Source organism: Anguilla rostrata, chromosome 10 (genome assembly GCF_018555375.3).
Source record: "Anguilla rostrata isolate EN2019 chromosome 10, ASM1855537v3, whole genome shotgun sequence".
Taxonomy (NCBI): Eukaryota; Metazoa; Chordata; class Actinopteri; order Anguilliformes; family Anguillidae; genus Anguilla; species Anguilla rostrata.
This window is the reverse complement of record NC_057942.1, coordinates 11,651,359-11,669,892: the sequence shown is the minus strand read 5'-3', so window position 1 is coordinate 11,669,892 and position 18,534 is coordinate 11,651,359. Positions and strand designations below refer to the sequence as shown.

Genomic DNA, 18,534 nt, shown 5'->3' with positions numbered 1-18,534 from the left:
CCTGATTTAAGGACGCCTCACTCCCTGTCCTTAATGTCAGCGGCCAGCTTTGACGTCACTGCGTCTGCTGCAGAGTCAGAGGTGCTGGTGCTCCTCTTCCTTCTGCAGAGAGGCGGCCTGCTGAACACAGGGCTGAACACAGGGCCACACCCGTTCTCTCTCTCTCTCTCTCTCTCCCCGCTGTCCCTCTCTCAACTCTCTCCCTCTCTCTCTCTCTCGCTCTCCCGCTCTCCCTCTCTCAACTCTCTCCCTCTGTCTCTCTCTCTCCCTCTCTCAACTCTCTCTGCCTCTCTCTTGTCTCTCATCTATCTCACTCTTTCTCCCTCTATCTTTCTTTTCCTGCTTTATCAGTCTATCATTTTCTTTCCTCGCTCTTATTTCTTGATTCAGTTCTGTTAAAATCTCTGTATTGGCATACAAAAGCTGTGAAGGAAATAAGCGATGCATTGATATCTTTCGACACCACCAGTCATGTTCCTAATAGTAGAATATAAATAGCAGTAATAATAACACAACAATAAAAATAGCGCATAAATTATTTGGCCTTAGTCACTGTCCATTGGGCCTAGACAAACCTGGACAGTTAGTTTAAAGTCTTTTCCTCTCCAAGTGGGATTCACAATACCCAAAGTATTGTAGAACTTGGGAATGTTATTTATTTATTTACTTTTGCCTTCATTTTAGTTTTTTTCTCAGATTGAAGCTTTCTCTGAATTATGTGTACTTCTGACATTTAAAAAGTCTCATTTTCGCTGTTCCTCTTATTCTCTCTCTTTTTTTTTTCCGAGCCGTCTCGCTCGAGAGCTCGTAGTGAAACAGGACGCGCGGAGGCTTAGCGAACATCTGCTCACTAATGATAACACTTAGAAAGCACAAATCCGTCCTGAGCGCGAGCGCGAACCCGGGCCGGCGGGTCATTAGGGACTGAGTCACTGGCGGAGGGTGTCTCCCTCCTGAAAGCGCACATTTATTTTCTGCGTGGCGAGAGAGGGAGCTTACCGCAAAAGTCAGAACTGAAGGGCTCTGCCGCATGTAATCTCCCTCTTCCGACCAAACGCCCCGCCCTCCATTTCCTCCTCGGGACCTACGGGTCATTTTCTGTGTTTGTAGTGAATAGAACCAAGTTTCAATCTGCCCGTAATTTGTAAAAAAAGATTTCCTGCCCGTATTTCCTGTACTGAAGTGACGCAGGTTGGGCTGACACGCTGACATTCTGCGGACCATAGGGGGAAACTTATTTTTCGCTGGGTGGCATGATTATACAAAAATAAAGTTAAACAGAACGGTGTCACTTGGGATCAATGGAAACTGTATGATGTGTGAGCTGGTTCCTAGGCGAGTTGAATATTTGGGGGGCGAGACAGGTAGGTTTTCTCTTGATACCATTTCATAGGCTGCCTTCAATGTAATGAGGAGGGACAGCCCTACCAGAGGAGAATGGGGTTTGATTCTGGTTTGATGGTGGTGCGTCTGTGCTGGAGCGGGTGTTTGTAACTGTGGCCGTGTGGGGGGGTGTCTCTGAGGTCCTCTGTCTTTCCCACAGGGGTAAGCTGGGGGCCCTGCGGCTGAAGGTTCGGCTGGTGGAGGACCGGATCCTGCCCTCCATGTACTACCAGCCACTCATAGACCTGCTGGTGGAGTCGGTCATCTCTCCCGCAGAGGTCAGGGTCTCCAGGGTCGGCCCTGTCAATGAATGGGCTTACATTTGCCTACATTTCCAGCATGCATGATGACAACAGGGGGGACACATCCTCCCCAACTTTGGGAAAACATCAATTCCCTCCCAGTATTATCATGTTACATTGGGTGGTACTGTTAATGTCCCTCCAACACAGAAATTCTAAATAAAAGTTTGTTGCCACATCTCCCCAAAGTTGAAGTGAGGTCTATGCCCATGGTTATGTGTAGCTTTTAAATCTGGAAGTGGGCTGCGGGGCTGTGGACTGGCACACTGGTACGGGCACACCTTACCATCGTGAATGGAATCCCCATTATGCCAGGCATGCGGGGTTCCAGCCAACAGGATTGGCTGGTTGATATTTGGCTTGGCCTCTGATTGGTCAGACACCAGTCTGCCTGTAGCAGCTGCATGTGAATGCAGAAGTCCTCTCAGTCAGTGACTTCTCTGCTCCACTGATGCTCCATTCTAAATGGGGAGAAAAAATATTCTTTGGTTTAAATCAGTTTTTTAAAAACCCAGAGGACATGGTCGTGACATGGTAACTATAACTTTATAAACTTTTTAACTTTATAAACAAACTAGCAATGGCATAAATGCATTTCCTTTGAAACGTGTAAAAACTAGACCTGAATGGAGACTTCTTCCTCTACTCTGGAACGCCCTGTCTGTTTTGCCACAGAATGTAAATGAAAATAAAAAGCATCTGAAGACCAGAGTAGGCTTGAGCAGTGGAGCAGCCCTAGAGAGCAGCTCTAGAGAGTTCTGCGTTGGTACAGTAAGGACTCGTCGCTCGGGCATATGGGGAGGTGAAACATAAGACGCCCAGCAAAGCTCTCAGTCTCCCTTTCATTTGTGTAACATTAATCTGAGTTTCTACGCGAGTCCACCATCTGCGGCGTGAATGTCAGTGACACACACCACGGGCACACAGGACGCCTGCATGCACACGGTGGTTGTTGCGATATCTCCATATCGTTGATGTGCCTTTAAGAACTGCAGTAGCCTTAGCGCTGCTTAGTTACAGTATGATAAGCTGCAAACAATGACTCAGACCACAAGCTTAAGTTAAATAAGGCATTTTTTATATAAAACAACAATCCTCTAACAATTACTTAACCTAACAATAAATAACCTAAACGAACATCATGATAAGTATGTATGAATGCTTAACAGTTAAGAAACATGAACATTTAAATAACATAAAATTAAAATGGGGCGACATAGCTCAGGAGGTAAGACCGATTGTCTGGCAGTCGGAGGGTTGCCGGTTCAAACCCCGCCCTGGGCGTGTCGAAGTGTCCTTGAGCAAGACACCTAACCCCTAACTGCTCTGGCGAATGAGAGGCATCAATTGTAAAGCGCTTTGGATAAAAGCGCTATATAAATGCAGTCCATTTACCATTAAATTAAATCAAATCAAATAATCTTACACTCTCCAACTCAGATTTTTTCCTGGCTAAACATGTAGTACTTCGATATTTTCATATTGGTTTTATTTTATAAATGTATGTATATTTTATCCTTAAAATAAGAAATAAGATAATTTAAAATATTGTAGCTATAGACAATCATAACGGCAGTATCCTCAAATATGTTGATATACGATATTAATGGACACGCGCACATACACAGACACACACTTGTGTGCGTGCACATGCATGCAGTCTCATCTCCCTCCTTGCCTGTCCCTCCGCAGGTGGAGGACACCACCCCCTTGACCATGCTAGAGGAGGTAACCACTGTGGAGAGCCGACAGGACGTTGCCATGACGCTGGTGAAGATCTACCTGGGGCAGGGGCTGGTGGTACCCTTCCTGGACTACCTCAACACCCGTGAGGTCAACCACACCTGTGAGACCTGGGATGGGGTCGGGTGGGGGTGTGGGGTGCGTGCTCAAAATTTAAGCTGCTTCTATGCACCTTAATGCTTTCCAGCCTATTCCAGACAAGTCATTCGCTGCCGCAGGGTCCGTAGGGATATGTTGTGGGACAGTAAGGACAGCGCTGCATGTCTGAGCTCTGACAGAACGCGCGTTTGCACTGTGCGCGCTCGGGAGAGGCTCACCTGCGCGGGCTGCTGGGCACGTCCCGCGGAGAGGCGGGAGGGCCGTCGGTATTTAACTCTGATTTGACGGCCGGTCTCTAAGGCAGCGCAGCCGTGCTGTGTGTGGGCGGCACAGCCGCGCCGCCCGCCGGGGCTATATTTATCCGCCACCAGCCGGCTCGGCAGCACCCATTATTTTTCAATCATTTTATTCCTTCTCTTCTCGGTTTTTTAATTGTGCTTTTTATTTCTCCGTCTTTCGTGGCCACGCTCTTCTTTCGCTTGGCTCTTCCCTGCCTATATGTTGTATTAATTACGGCGGTGTGGGGGTGAAAAAAGTGTCTTAAGTTTCCATAGCAACTCCGCAGGAAACAGATTTAAGAGGGAGTGCACCGATCACAAGATCGGAATGGATAACCAACAGCAGAGGAAATAGGGGGAACATTATTACATGCAGAACACACGCTGACACGCTCACGTTTGAATTTAACTGTTGGCATGCCAGAGAACCTCCGAACCAAACTGCCCAACTGCCCAGAAGAGCAGCCCCAGCCACCAATTAATAACACCAACCTTTAGGCCTACGAAAAAATACTCTTTTGTCAGCCAGGCAGCAAGGCACTGTCGTCATGACAACTCCTATGTGTCCCTTGAGGGGTAAAGGTTATTTTCGGTAAGCGCGAAAACGAGGAGGTCACTTAGTGTATTTTTTCAGCTGTGCATTGTTTTAAAGATATCAGCTCAGTGAGGGCATCACAGGCGTGGGATGAGACATCCGTCACCATTTCCCCTTTCAAATTAATGAATTAATTCCAGCTATTTTTGTAGCACCTATGCCATTTTTTTTTCCTGAGCGGAAAACCTATCCTTTTATAATGAATCAAGTAATTAATTTTCTTTAATGAGGAGGGATAGCGTTTGTTGTAGTGACGGGGTAGTCATTTGTCGCCATAGTAACCTCAGGATGTGCTGAATAGGAGTTGGTGAGGGTGTAAGAAAAGCCTGATGATGTCACAGCTCCTTTGTTATGGCCACCATGTGCATATAAGAAAGACAGAGCAAAGTCGAATAAGATATGTAACTGTATCAGGAGCATATGTGTAATGTTGCTTGTGTCTGCTGTGTGTACATGTATGGCCTGAGAGACAGAATGTGAGCAGCCGTTGATGTGAGTGTCCTCTCCTTCTCCCCGTCTCTCCCCCAGCGGACCCAAACACCCTGTTTCGCTCCAACTCCCTGGCGTCCAAAGCCATGGAACAGTTCATGAAGGTGTGTGCTAACTCTCACTCGGCCTCACTCTCAGTGTCTCACTCCCACTTTCCATCTGTTGCTCTTTCTCCCTCTATCTCTCTCTCACTCTCCCTGTGTCTCTCTCATTCTCACCCTCCTTAGGTCTCTGTCTCTCACTCTCAGCCTGTCTCACTCTCACTCTTCGTGTGTCTCACTCTCCCTCACACTTTTCACCCACTGCCCTCTCAGCGCATTTCCAGTTTCACCTTTCCTCAGCTGCTCTGCCCTGCGTGGCTGTTAAAGTGTAGTTTTTAAAGGCACTTCCTATGTGTGACCCCGCCCCCCCCCCCACTCCCACTCCCACTCCCACTCGGACCTGTGTGCTGTTTTGGCAGGCAGTGGGGATGCTCTACCTGCACGAGGTGCTGAAGCCCATCATCAACCGCATTTTTGAGGAGAAGAAATACATCGAGCTGGACCCCTGCAAGATCGAGCTGAACCGCACCAGGTGAAGGGGGCCTGGCGGAGGAGGGGTGGGGCGGAGCAGGTTTTCAGGACCACTGGCACCACAGCAGTCCATCATTAGCAACTCTTCAGCTGTCAGCAGGGCCGTTTGATTGCTTAGGCAGTCCTCCTTGGCACTACAGATATACACTGATACCTTCCAGAAAAGAATGATGGGAGAGTGAGTTTTTATGAAACCGCAAATCCTCCCCCAGTGATTAAACATTTGAGGCTCTTGATTGGTCCTCCCCCAGTGATTAGCCATTAGAGGCCCTTGATTGGTCCACCCCCAGTGATTAAACATTAAAGGCTCTTGATTGGTCCTCCCCGAGTGATTAAACATTAGAGGCTCTTGATTGGTCCTCCCCCAGTGATTAAACATTAGAGGCTCTTGATTGGTCCTACCCTGGTGATTAAACACTAGAGGCTCTTGATTGGTCCTCCCCCAGTGATTAAACATTAGAGGCTCTTGATTGGTCCTCCCCCAGTGATTAAACATTAGAGGCCCTTGATTGGCCCTCCCCCGGTGCAGTGGGCTCCAGGTGCAGGTGTACACAGCCTGGCTGCAGTGCCCAGGTGTTGGCCAGACTCTGTAGCTGCAGCTTTAGCAGAGCGGTAATGAGCTGCAGCAGAGCAGCCAGCTGCCAGCTCCCTCACAGCGCTCCTTGAGGAGAAGACACCCATCCAGAAATGAAGAAAGGGAGGGAATTGGGGAAAGCCAGTTGCCTGGCAACCGTAGAGAAAAACCTTCTGAGATGCATATCTCTAAATCCCCCTCCCCCCTCCCCATCTCCAATATCCATTCAGATATGGCTCTTCACTCAACCTCGGCCTTGTAAGGGTTGATTTCAGTCCCTTTGCCCTGGGACGTGTAACTCATAGGACAGCAGGACATCGCACTAAAGGCTTTGCTAATACAAAAAAGGAGGGTACCTACATCAGCAGTTCACAGCTTGAGACTAGACCAAACAAGACGCCGAAAGATCACAATTTGAAAGATGAATCGAGGCTGTTGAGGAGGCCGTGCCAGGGTGAGGGGGTTTCAGTCTGCAGGAATGTCCGCATCCACCATCTCGTTGCGTGAGAGCGATTGGTCAGGTCTGCCTTCAGCGGCTGTGCTGTAGATTTAATAGGCGGGCAGCTCAGCTGGTGGACTGCACAGTGAAAAGAGCTGGCGGGAGACTGCACTTCAGAGGAGGGTTTGTGCTTGTGATGTGTTGATGAGACGGCCATACAAATATGGGCAAAAATCGAACAGGTACAAAAACCATATTAAAAAAGATGAGGCGTGCCAGGACGAGATGTTGCTGAAGGCGGAACCGCAGACAGTTTATCTTCCCCCTTCCTCTCTCCTCTCCTCTCCCTCCCGGCCCCGGCGGCGAAGGCGGATCTCCTTCAAAGGGGCGGTGTCGGAGGCGGAGGTGCGGGACAGCAGCGTGGAGCTCCTGCAGGGCTACCTGGCCGGCATCATGGAGTCCATCGTGGGCTCGGTGGCCCAGTGCCCGCCCGTCATGAGGGTGGCCTTCAAGCAGCTGCACAAGAGGGTGGAGGAGCAGTTCCCCGAGCCGGAGAACGAGGTCAGCGCACGCACGCGCGCATCGCAGTGCCGCACACGCGCATCGCAGTACCGCACACGGGCGCGCTGCACAACCGCACACTTCCAAAAAAGGGTTCTCCCTAGACCCATAAACTAAAGGGTTCTTTGGTTTGTGCCTTTGGTAAAGATACTCTCTTTTACTACTTTTTGAAGCTTTCACCTAGAATCCTATCTGAAAGATTCCACTGAGAACTTCCTAAGGGTTTTACTTCTAACACTCGGAATGGTTCTACTTGGAAGGGTTGAATCTTCTGAGAGTTCTTCACCCTCTGAAAAATCCTGAAAGAACTCTGCCCAAAAGGTTATGAATAAAGGCTGTTTGAGTTACTCTGTTCTTCAGATAACCATTGAGAATCACTTTCTTACAAAAAATAAAGAGAGCATCAGATGAAAACACTTCTAGGTAGAACGTTTGATGACTATTAGTTTGGGTCACAGTCATTTAATCAATGTACACCCAAATACTGAGATGGCTGAAGGTAAGATCAGACTCCTACACTACAGATGACCCCATACATACACAGCACAGCACAGTGACACACTAGAGAAACACAGTGGGATGCACACCACACAGGACTGTGCATTTACACTAATCCCAGCACATTAGCAGTGTACACACCCAAACGCTGACAGACATGCCCGCACACACGCGGCTCTTCCACCAGCAGGTGCTAGAGCACACAGCCCGACAGGACAAGGTGACACGGCGGCGGTCCGACCTTGGGCGTGTCTGCTGCCCACGGGCGCTCTCCGTGAGGGGGCGGCGGGCCGTGGGCGGGTCTCAGAAACGGCCCCGGGGCGTCCTCGAAACTCCAGCTCAGCACAGAGACGGTCCCGGAGAGCCCCTGCTCACGGCTGCTTCCATTACTGTATCTAAGCTGCGTTCTTCCTGAAGCTAACCGCCTGCTTACATCACACACGAGTGGGGCTCAATCTCACACATTCTGATTAGACTCGACAGTGTAGTATAATGGGTAAGGAACTGGTCTTGTAACCTAAAGGTCACAGGTACGATTCCCGTGTAGGACACTGCCGTTGTACCCTTGAGCAAGGTACTTGACCTGCATTGCTTCAGTATACATATTCAGCTGTATAAATGGATGCACTGTGAATGCTATGTAAAAAGTCGCTCTGGATAAGAGCGTCTGCTAAATGCCTGTAATGCAACGTCTCATAACTGTGGTGTATCTTACTGGCTTCTGAGGCTTATTATGGTTGTTTTGAGATGTAGAGGAGCCGGTCTGAAGGAGAGAGCCCCTCAGAGCTGACTCTCTCTCTCTCTCCTCCGCGCTCCCTCCCTGCAGGATGTGAAGTACCTGGCCATCAGCGGCTTTTTCTTCCTGCGCTTCTTCGCTCCCGCCATCCTGACCCCCAAACTCTTCCACCTGAGAGACCACCACGCCGACACGCGGACCAGCCGCACACTGCTGCTGCTGGCCAAGGTACCAAACACACACACCAAAGCACATTCTCACTCTCACTCTCACACACACGCACTCTCACACACGCTCTCACACACGCTCTCACACACACACACACACACACACACACGCTCACACACGCTCACACACACACACACACTCTCACTCTCACACACATGCACTCACACACTCAGTCTAACACTCACACATGCTCTCTCACTCACACATGCTCTCACACACTCAGTCTAACACTCACACATGCTCTCTCACTCACACACGCTCTCACACTCGCACACAGGCTCTGACACACTTGTTCTTACTCTCACGCACACTCACACACACTGAGTCTCATGCTCACACACATGCTCGCACACGCTCCCGCACACTCAGTCTTACACTCACATTCACTGTCATGTAGTCTTACACTCACACTCACACATGCACTCAGACACACTCGCTCTCTCACATACTAACATTCACACTCACTCTCACACTCACTCAAACTCACACTCTCACACACACACACACGCGCCCTCACATACTCACTCTTATACTCACATACTCACGCTAGCATGGACACTTAAACTCACGCTTGCAGTCATGCTCACACTCTTCCTCACAGTCACACCACGGCCAGCCCAGTCATAATACTGTCCAAACACCCAAATTTCATCACCAGTGCACAAACACATGCACACCGCAAACATCACTGGCCCAGTCCTCATTACCATTACCATAAGGCTTTACAAACACTCGTGAACACAACAGTGTACAGCAAATATACGCCTGCACACATGCACTGTCCTTGATAAACTGCCTCTGTCAGTCTGTACATTCTCCTTCCAGAAACATTTCCCTTTACAAACTAGGATTTATGAGCATACGGATTACCCTGTCACTATGTAGGAAGGTCAGTTAGCACTTATCAGTGCTGTTTTCGGAAGCCAGTTGTTTTATCAATTTTTAAATTGGTAGTGCAACTGACATTTGAAACTGTTTTAGTTGATTTGTTTTGGTGGAGGCAGCACGAAGAGCCTTGGGCCTTCTCTCTGGGGCCCATGGAAGCTCACTGTGGCCGTGTCTCAGAGAGGAGCTGTCCGTGGTGCTGAAAGCCTGTTGCTACGTGTCCACCAAAGAAAAGCTGCTATTTTTACCCCCGCTGCGGCTAGCCTCTCGTTCAAAGCTGAGCCTCGGAGGGTGAAGTGGAGCTCTGCTTCCTCTCTCCCCTCCATCCCCACCCCCCCTCCCCCACCCCAGCGCTTCTCCTGGGCCAGGTGTGGGGAGGACAAAGAGGGACGCACTGCGAGCACGGTCTGGGCATGTTTGATCTGAGAGACAGCTAGGACTGAGACAAAGAGAGAGAGAGAGAGAGAGAGAGAGAGAGAGAGAGAGAGAGAGAGAGAGAGAGAGAGAGAGAAAGAGAGAGAGCGAGAGAGAGATTTCAGCAAACCAATACTGTAGCAGTGTATAAATTGCAATTACCATGGTGATGACAGTAGGGTAATGTCTAATGGAAAAAGACCGATCAAAAAAAGAAAAGAACTGCTTCTTATTTGTCTTGTGTTAGTATTTACTAGGTTGGTGTGTTCACGGAGAGCTCTGTTGAATCTGACACATTTGTTTCATGATACAGTGTTCTGCCAAGTGCACACGCCTCTCAGTGTCTTCATGGCCGGGGGTTTGGGTGCTGTGTTACAGTACGAGACGTCCATCGCCACGGTGCTGCGCTTATGCACACCCCTTCATGAATACACAAGAGAGGCATCGAATTGCAACGTTTAGGCTTCGATGATAAGGAGACTAAACATTCATACACACACACACATATCTGGCGCAGAGTATCTGTAAGAGTGCTATAATCTCCCTCTGTTCTCCACCGGGCAGCTTTCTGTCCAGATCGCGGGCTCACAGCGTAGCTGAGCCACTGCAGCGAGACTCCGAGCTGCCGAACGTTCCTGTTGTTTGGGTTGTGATGAGTCACACTGCGAGGCCTGTCCGCGCTCCGCCGTTCTGTTGACTAAATGTACCCGTTTTTCGGTGACGCCGCGTCCCTGGCGCTCTGAGAGCTGGCTTCAGCCGAGGCTCTTCACCGCTCGGCGCGTTCCTGACGGTCAGAGCACCCGCCCGTGGCCGGGCTTGTGACAGCGCAGATGAGCGTGGTCTCTGTGGACGAGACTCGGCTCAGGAAGAAGTAGCGTTTATTTTTAAGTCAGTTAAGGGGTGGTCTCTCAAACTGATGGAAAGCGGGCCTGTGTTTGAGGCCGATGGTAACTGTATGGAGCATTGTGCAGGTGGGCCGTGTGGCCGGTGACAGAGCAGTGTGTTTGTGTGTGTGTGTGTGCGTGTACATGCATGTGCATGTGCATGTATGTGTGTGTGTGTGTGCATGTGTGTGTACATGTGCGTGTACATGCATGTATGTGTGTGTGTACATGTGCGTGTACATGCATGTGCATGTATGTGTGTGTGTGTGTGTGTGTGTGTGCGTGTGTGTGCAGGCGGTGCAGAGCATGGGGGAACCTGGGCCTCCAGCTGGGGCACGGGAAGGAGCAGTGTGTTTATGTATGTGTGTGTGTGTGTGTGTGTGTGTGTGTGTGCAGGCGGTGCAGAGCGTGGGGAACCTGGGCCTCCAGCTGGGGCACGGGAAGGAGCAGTGGATGGCGCCGCTCCACCCGGTCATCCTCCGCAGCGTCGCCTCCGTCAAGGACTTCCTGGACAAGCTGGTCGACATCGACCACGACAACGGTGAGCCGCCGCCCTCTCTGCCGCGCTCAACACCGCGGGGGGAGAAAGCCGGAGTGCCACGCAAGCACACGGGTGTGGACACGAGCATTCGCATACCCCACATCTCCAATGGGCATTCTTTTAGTGAAGAGAACTGCAAAAATGCAACCAATAAAATTAGATCTATTGTCTGCTTTAAAAATGTTTGTTTTGCCTTACAAAGCAGCTGTTTATCATTGCAAACAATACACACACATTCTTGCATACACCACATGCTACCCAGCCCTTACTGATAATTCCTATTACTGCACATTACCCCCCTATAACTGCACCAAACTGTGCTATTGTAATTATTTCCCAGTTGCAGAAATCCCTGTGAGTGCACTTTACCTGGATATTCTCACATAATCCCTGTAAGCCCCTTTGCTGGCTGTGCGGTGTAATTGAATTCGGGATGTAGGAGTCTTTGCATATCCAGAAATCCCAAACTAGAGTGTAAAGACAGGGACCTCCCGGCGGCGGGATTTTCAGCGAGCGCTGGCGATTAGCCGCCGCTGCCAGCCGGGCCTCGCACGGCCATCTCTCTGCTCTCTGATTGGCTGATCGCTGAGGTGGTTGTCGGCTGCCTCTCAGTAAGTCGGAGTGAAGTAACGGGAGACACTGAGATCAGACATCCCCCCCCAACCCAAGTCCCCCTACCGTACCTACCCCCCCCCCCCCGTGGATCTGCTAGCTAGGTTAAGTGAGCGCTTGGCAGACGTGCCCAGAAAACTCGGGTGTCAGTGTGGGAGGCCAGTTATTGCCAAAATACGCTCGACAAAGACCGGTGAAATATTCATGGCTGGGAACGTGGTTACGAGCGAGCGAGCAAGCAAGCGAGCGGGCGTGGCAGGCTGTGGAGGGCATCTGACCGGGCGGGCCTTGCCACCCGCTGGGCGCCACGCTGCTGAGCCGAGCGCATTCGAGCCCGGCGATCCCCTCGCCGCGTCCCAGCAGGCACCGGGGCGGAGATACGAGTCCTTATGAAATATCACCTTCCCATCTCTCCCTGCCATCTCGCGCTGACTAATTTCCTTCAAAGGAACGAGTTAACATTTAATGCAGCTCGTGTAAAAGCATCGGCGCGTGCGTCGCTCCACTGGACGGGAGCGTTTCGGGAGGGGGCGAGGGGGCTAGGGAAGGGGAGGGGGGAGAAGCTAATCTAATAATAAAAGTGGCGGGATGAAATGTGAAACGCTAAGAGCCGTTTGACTGCTTCCGAGCTCCTTGGGTTGGTATGGCGGTTGATATGGCGGTTGATATGGAGGTTGATATGGCGGTTGAGATGGCGGTTGACATGGCGGTTGACATGGCGGTTGGTATGGCAGTTGATATGGCGGTTGGTATGGCGGTTGATATGGTGGTTGGTATGGCGGTTGATATGGCGGTTGGTATGGCGGTTGGTATGGCGGTTGGTATGGCGGTTGACATGGCGGTTGGTATGGCGGTTGAGATGGCGGTTGATATGGCGGTTGGTATGGCGGTTGATATGGCGGTTGAGATGGCGGTTGGTATGGCGGTTGGTATGGCGGTTGGTATGGCGGTTGAGATGGCGGTTGGTATGGCGGTTGATATGGCGGTTGAGATGGCGGTTGATATGGCGGTTGGTATGGCGGTTGATATGGCGGTTGAGATGGCGGTTGGTATGGCGGTTGAGATGGCGGTTGGTATGGCGGTTGAGATGGCGGTTGAGATGGCGGTTGATATGGCGGTTGGTATGGCGGTTGATATTGCGGTTGAGATGGTGGTTGGTATGGCGGTTGAGATGGCGGTTGGTATGGCGGTTGAGATGGCGGTTGATATGGCGGTTGATATGGCGGTTGAGAAGGCGGTTGAGATGGCGGTTGGTATGGCGGTTGAGATGGCGGTTGGTATGGCGGTTGATATGGCGGTTGAGATGGCGGTTGATATGGCGGTTGGTATGGCGGTTGAGATGGCGGTTGAGATGGCGGTGATTGGCATATGGCGGTTGAGAAGCGGTTGGGATGGCGGTTGGTATGGCGGTTGGATGGCGGTTGGTATGGCGGTGGGGTGGATTAGGCGGTTGGGATGGCGGTTGGTATGGCGGTTGAGATGGCGGTTGGTATGGCGGTTGTAGTATGGCGAGGTTGATATGGCGGTTGAGTATGGCGGTTGGTAGGTGAGGCGGTTGGTATGGCGGTTTGAATGGCGGTTGGTATGGCGGTTGAATGGCGGTTGGAATGGCGGTTGGATGGTGATGCGGTTGGATGGCGGTTGTATGGCGGTTGGTATGGCGGTTGAGATGCGGTTGGATGGCGTTGTATGGCGGTTGAGATGGCGGTTGGTATGGCGGTTGGTATGGCGGTTGATATGCGGTTGATATGGCGGTTGAGTATGGCGGTTGATATGGCGGTTGATATGGCGGTTGAGATGGCGTTGATATGCAGTCTGACTGAGCGGTTGGATGGCGTTGTACTGATGGCGGTGAGCAGGCGGTTGAAGGCGTTGAGAGGCGTTGATACTTGTCATGCTCTCTATGCTTGGAGCGGACTGTGGGCGTGGTAAACCTGATGCAGCAGGCTGACAATCACAGCTCCCGACACACACACCCATCTCAGAGGAACCGCTGAAACCCAAGGGCCTCTCAGCTCATCCTGTTCTTCAGACAGATGCAGCAGTTCTTCAGACAGATGCAGCAGGCCGTGAGTTTGGCTTGAAGGAAGGATGTGCACACGGTGCCCCTGGGGTATCTCTCCGCTTCCTCCTAGACTTCCTCCACACTTTTTAAAGCTATTTATGCACACAGGGTTTGCTGTGCTCATTTGCATGCCGCTCCCCTCGGTAGCAGTAATCGCTAAAGCAAGTTTACAATGCCGCCGCTGTATCATTATGAACATAATGCAGGAAATTGCTCCGCTCTGCGCGTAATAGGAGCAGCCTGCTGCGCTCCAGCCTCGTTGGCTCTGCGCTCGGCTACGTGCGCTAATTGCAGCCTCGCTCTCGCAAACGTGGCAGAGACAGAATCTGCGAAGGAAAGTGCGGCTCGCTGGATGATCTTTCCTTTCATTGTGCGTCTTCATCATCCCTGCTCAAAAGAGCTGAAACTGCTTATGTAAATGACCGCTACTGTACTCATATCTCTTTTTGCCTTTCGAAAAGGCTTCAGCATTACCTGGTTAACATTATTATACAGCGCCCCCTTGTGTTCTTTTCAGGCAGGTACATTCTCGAAAGGCCTGAAAACCTCAAATCCTGTTGTGTGCTGGCTGAAATAATAGCAGGCACCACAGAATCGTAAAGCAGAGCATTTGTCTGTTTTGTCGTGCTACTCAACGTAACTGAATTCAACTGTAAGTTGATCAATGTTCTGCGAGCTGTATAGATATATAGCAAGTTTAGTTACGGCAAAGCAACACATTGCGGAATATGAAAGCCTTTTCCCAGTTATTATGTTGAACAGTGTTAATGATATTGTCAGAAATCTCTAACATTTCTGGCCAAGCCTGAGAGAGCATATTCACACTTTCAGATACAGTAGCTCGGTAAAAGTTATCTTTAGACTGGGTTGGCTGGCCCTCATCCTGGAGAAACAGTCTGCTGGTTTCAGGGTCTACATAGGTCTGCAGCCACTGCAGATCCAAGGAAGCTGGTGAGCTGTTTGAGCTTGGATCTACAGTGGTTGCAGCCTAATCTGGATCAATTAAAGCAACTGATGATAGTTCACTCAGCTGAGCTTGTTTCTGGCTCTACACTGTTCTGCAACCACTGTAGATTCAAGAAACTAGGTCAGTTGGCTTAATTAATGAATTAAGCTCTGAGTAATAATGAGAACCGTGTTTGACCACCCCTGGCTCCTGTGAGTGATGCGCCTCTCTGTCGCCCCCTGCAGTGTCGGAGGTGCCCCAGCGGGCGGTGTTCCTGCCCTCGGTCACCGTGAAGGAGGGGTACCTGCACAAACGCAAGGCCGAGGGGCCCCAGCTGCTCACCCGCTTCGCCTTCAAGAAGCGCTACTTCTGGCTGAGCAGCGAGACCCTGTCCTACGCCAAGACCCCCGACTGGCAGGTCTGTTCCCCCCTCCCCTTCCTGTCTGACCCCGGGTCCTCCAGTATCCCAGTCCCTCCTCAGTCATCCGCACCAAACCATAGAGTTACCAAATCACCAGATTCACTCTGCAATCAGTGTCATCTCTGCATCGCAATAGACACCAGTCGGGCCAGTGCTGTCAAGGCTAATACCGCTGTACCACAAAGGAGGATAGAAATCAGTTATCGGAAAGCGGGAAGGTAGCCCGCCGGTTCTGTCCTCCAGCAGCTGAATGCCTTTTCCAGAGGAATACATTACCCCACAGAACAGACATTGTGATCAGCCCCTGATCCTGTAATGTATTTCGGTTTAGCGCCATACGCGAGCGCGTCATTAGCAGAGGGGTTATGATGATGCGCTGCCCCCTTTGGATAATGAGCACCCATTTACAAAGGCAGACTGGGATGAGAATGTGAGCTGGGGAGCAAAGGAGAGAGAGAGAGAGGGAGGAGGGCAGAGAGAGAGAGAGAGCAGTCTGATGAATGTACATCTCTTTCAGCTAGCATCCTCCTTTATGTGAGCAGAATAAAGCTGTCCTTAATTGGGGACCGTGGATATTCATGCAAAAATATTGTAAATCACACCAACAGACAATATTCCCGTCCCTCCGTCCTCCAGGAGGCTGATTTGCACATTAGAGACGTCTTTTTCCACCTTCCACCTTTACCATCCCTTCCCCGCTTTCATACCTTTCCCTCCCTCCCTCTACCCTGGCCTTGGCTCCCCCAACTCTCTAAAGCGAGTACAGATCTCCTCCTCTTACACAATCATTAACGCTATCCCTCCAGCCATTATCTATACCCGCCTATCCTGAGCAGAGTCACGGGGGGTGCTGGAGCCTATCCCAGCATGCATTGGGCGAGGGGCATTCTTTATAAACGCTATTCTTTATGGTAATTATAATGCACTAGGGACAGCTACTGGGTCCAAGCCGCTCCTCCTATATATGGGGGAGAGGGGCCCTTCCTGACCTGTGCAGCCACAGGCCGCCCTGACCCACGACCGCCTCCGCAGGTGCGCTCCTCCATCCCCATCCAGCGCGTGTGCGCCGTGGAGCGCGTGGATGAGAACGCCTTCCAGCAGCAGCAGGTGATGCAGGTCATCAGCCAGGACGGCGAAGGCCAACTGCACACCATGTACATCCAGTGCAAGGTGAGGGCCTCCATGACGGCTCAAAGAGCCGGCACGAACGGGGACACCGCGGAGATTAAAGGACATTGGAGCCGGCGCTTTGGAAACAGAGCCGTAATTAGCCGTACGGTTTGTAGTACAGGCACACCTAATTAGAGCCTGACATTAAGTTAAAGGGTTCTGGATATATGTATTTGCAAATGAACCCCAGAGAGTGTGCAGTTGTATCCAGCTCACACTGGAAGTGGTTCTTGCAAGACTAATTTGTAATGGCTGTTTTACTTTTCCAATAGAGGCACGCTCAGTGTGTGTGTATGTGTATGGTGTGCATGTGTAGTGTGTATGTGTGCATGCTAGTGTGTGATGTGTTGATGTGTGTGTATGTGGCTGTGTCTGTTGTATGTGTTAATGTGTGGTGTGTTAAAGTGTGCTAAAGCGTATGTGTGTGTGTATGTGTTTGTCTATGTGTGCATGTGTCTGTGTGTATGTGTTTGAATGTGTGCGTGTATGTGTGTATGCGTATGTGTGTGTGTATGTATATGTGCTTGGGTGTGTGTTGGCAGGGTGGGATGTACCTGTATAAACCGAGCTCTTAACCCCCTGCAGAACGTGAATGAGCTGAACCAGTGGCTGTCGGCCATCAGGAAAGCCAGCATCTACAACGAGCGCATGCTGCCCTCCTTCCACCCGGGGGCGCACCGCGGCGGCAAGTGGACCTGCTGTCTCCAGAGTGACCGCGCGGGTGAGGGCGGGGCCGGTCCGCATCACTGACAGGCCTATCGTCACATCGCCGGCTCGGTCCTCCAGACTCCCCGGTTTCCAAAAAGCTCTCAAACTTTACAGTGACAAATTACAGGCAAATGACATCATCAGAATAACTGCTTTGCTTCACGTGGCGATGAGGAAAGGGACATTTTTCAAACTCGAGCGGCTCAAGAGCCCATTAGCCACACTGGGAAAAGCTCCGGGATTCAGACCTTCACTCTTAGCGGTTATCTCGCTGTGCCTGGTACAGCTAGATAGCGGGAATAATTGAACTAATAAAAGGCAGCATAAATAACTGACTGCAGAGTGGCGGGGTGTTAAGCACTTAAGGAACTAGGCTTCCAACTCATGAGCCTAATTCTGCTTCGCAAATCCCAGACAGGGCCCTGCCATTGTGCCCTTGAACTTGAATTGCCTCAGTAAATATTCAGCTGTGTAAATAGATAAATGTAAATTGTGTATGTTGATTTAGATATGGGCATGCGAAATAAACGATTGAATACAAAATACACATAATATATATATACACACTGACACACACAGGCGCACGCGTGCGCGCACACACACACACACATACCATTCGGCTGCATGCCGAAACAGGCGCGTGGACGGAACACTGTCTCTCTGTCCCTCAGCTCTTGGCTGCAGTCGCACCCACTCTGCCGTTACCCTTGGCGACTGGAGCGACCCCCTGGATCCTGACGCAGAGACGCAGACCATCTACAAGCAGCTGCTGCAAGGCAGGGACAAACTAAGGTGAGCCCTCATGGCGCTTCCTCCAGGCCCTGCTCACAGGAACGCATGCGCTGCTTAGCTGGACACACAGTGGAGCTGGCTCTGCTTCGACTTAGCTGTTAAAAAGTGGGGTACTGTGGTAGGCTCAATGTATTCAGTTCCCCAGCTAGCCACAGGAGGTCAGTGTTGCTGCAACAGTAAATTCTGGACTAGCTACCCCTTTGATAATTTTACCGTAAGATATCAGGAGTAAAAGAGGCTCCATCAGGGACTGGATAGTTAAAGTGATGATACTGTGCGATTAATAATTCTGCCTTCGTGAATAGGATGAATAGACAAGAAAAAAGAAAAACGCAGAAAGGCAAAACAAAGGCTAGTTTCTTCTCACCGGATGCCAGTGCTTGCTGGGCATAATTGTAGCTTGTTGCACATGTTAGACTAAACCTCGTGACTAAACGCTCTGAACATAATGGGCCCAGAAGCAGAGTGTCTGAGATGCTGCGCTGTGTGTCGGCAGGGCGCAGTACCTGGAGTCGGTGGACGCAGAGACGGCCATGGAAGAGGAGAAGAGGCTGAGCCCCAGTGCCGGTGAGCCTCCCCCCAGTCCAGTCACCCCTCCA

The 18,534-nt window shown here is 50.8% G+C and overlaps 1 protein-coding gene across 2 annotated transcripts in view; it reads left to right on the top strand.

Moving 5' to 3' along the window:
* LOC135264955 (rasGAP-activating-like protein 1) overlaps positions 1 to 18,534 on the top strand; it is a 34,838-nt gene that overhangs the window by 12,785 nt on the left and 3,519 nt on the right. For both annotated transcript variants that reach the window (XM_064354068.1, XM_064354067.1), the window contains exons 9-20: positions 1,544 to 1,661; positions 3,378 to 3,531; positions 4,929 to 4,993; positions 5,350 to 5,462; positions 6,843 to 7,035; positions 8,360 to 8,497; positions 11,077 to 11,221; positions 15,090 to 15,262; positions 16,298 to 16,435; positions 17,021 to 17,156; positions 17,815 to 17,935; positions 18,432 to 18,502. In XM_064354068.1, coding sequence (XP_064210138.1) covers positions 1,544 to 1,661; positions 3,378 to 3,531; positions 4,929 to 4,993; positions 5,350 to 5,462; positions 6,843 to 7,035; positions 8,360 to 8,497; positions 11,077 to 11,221; positions 15,090 to 15,262; positions 16,298 to 16,435; positions 17,021 to 17,156; positions 17,815 to 17,935; positions 18,432 to 18,502 — 1,565 coding nt within the window. The remainder of the gene's footprint in view (positions 1 to 1,543; positions 1,662 to 3,377; positions 3,532 to 4,928; positions 4,994 to 5,349; positions 5,463 to 6,842; positions 7,036 to 8,359; positions 8,498 to 11,076; positions 11,222 to 15,089; positions 15,263 to 16,297; positions 16,436 to 17,020; positions 17,157 to 17,814; positions 17,936 to 18,431; positions 18,503 to 18,534) is intronic.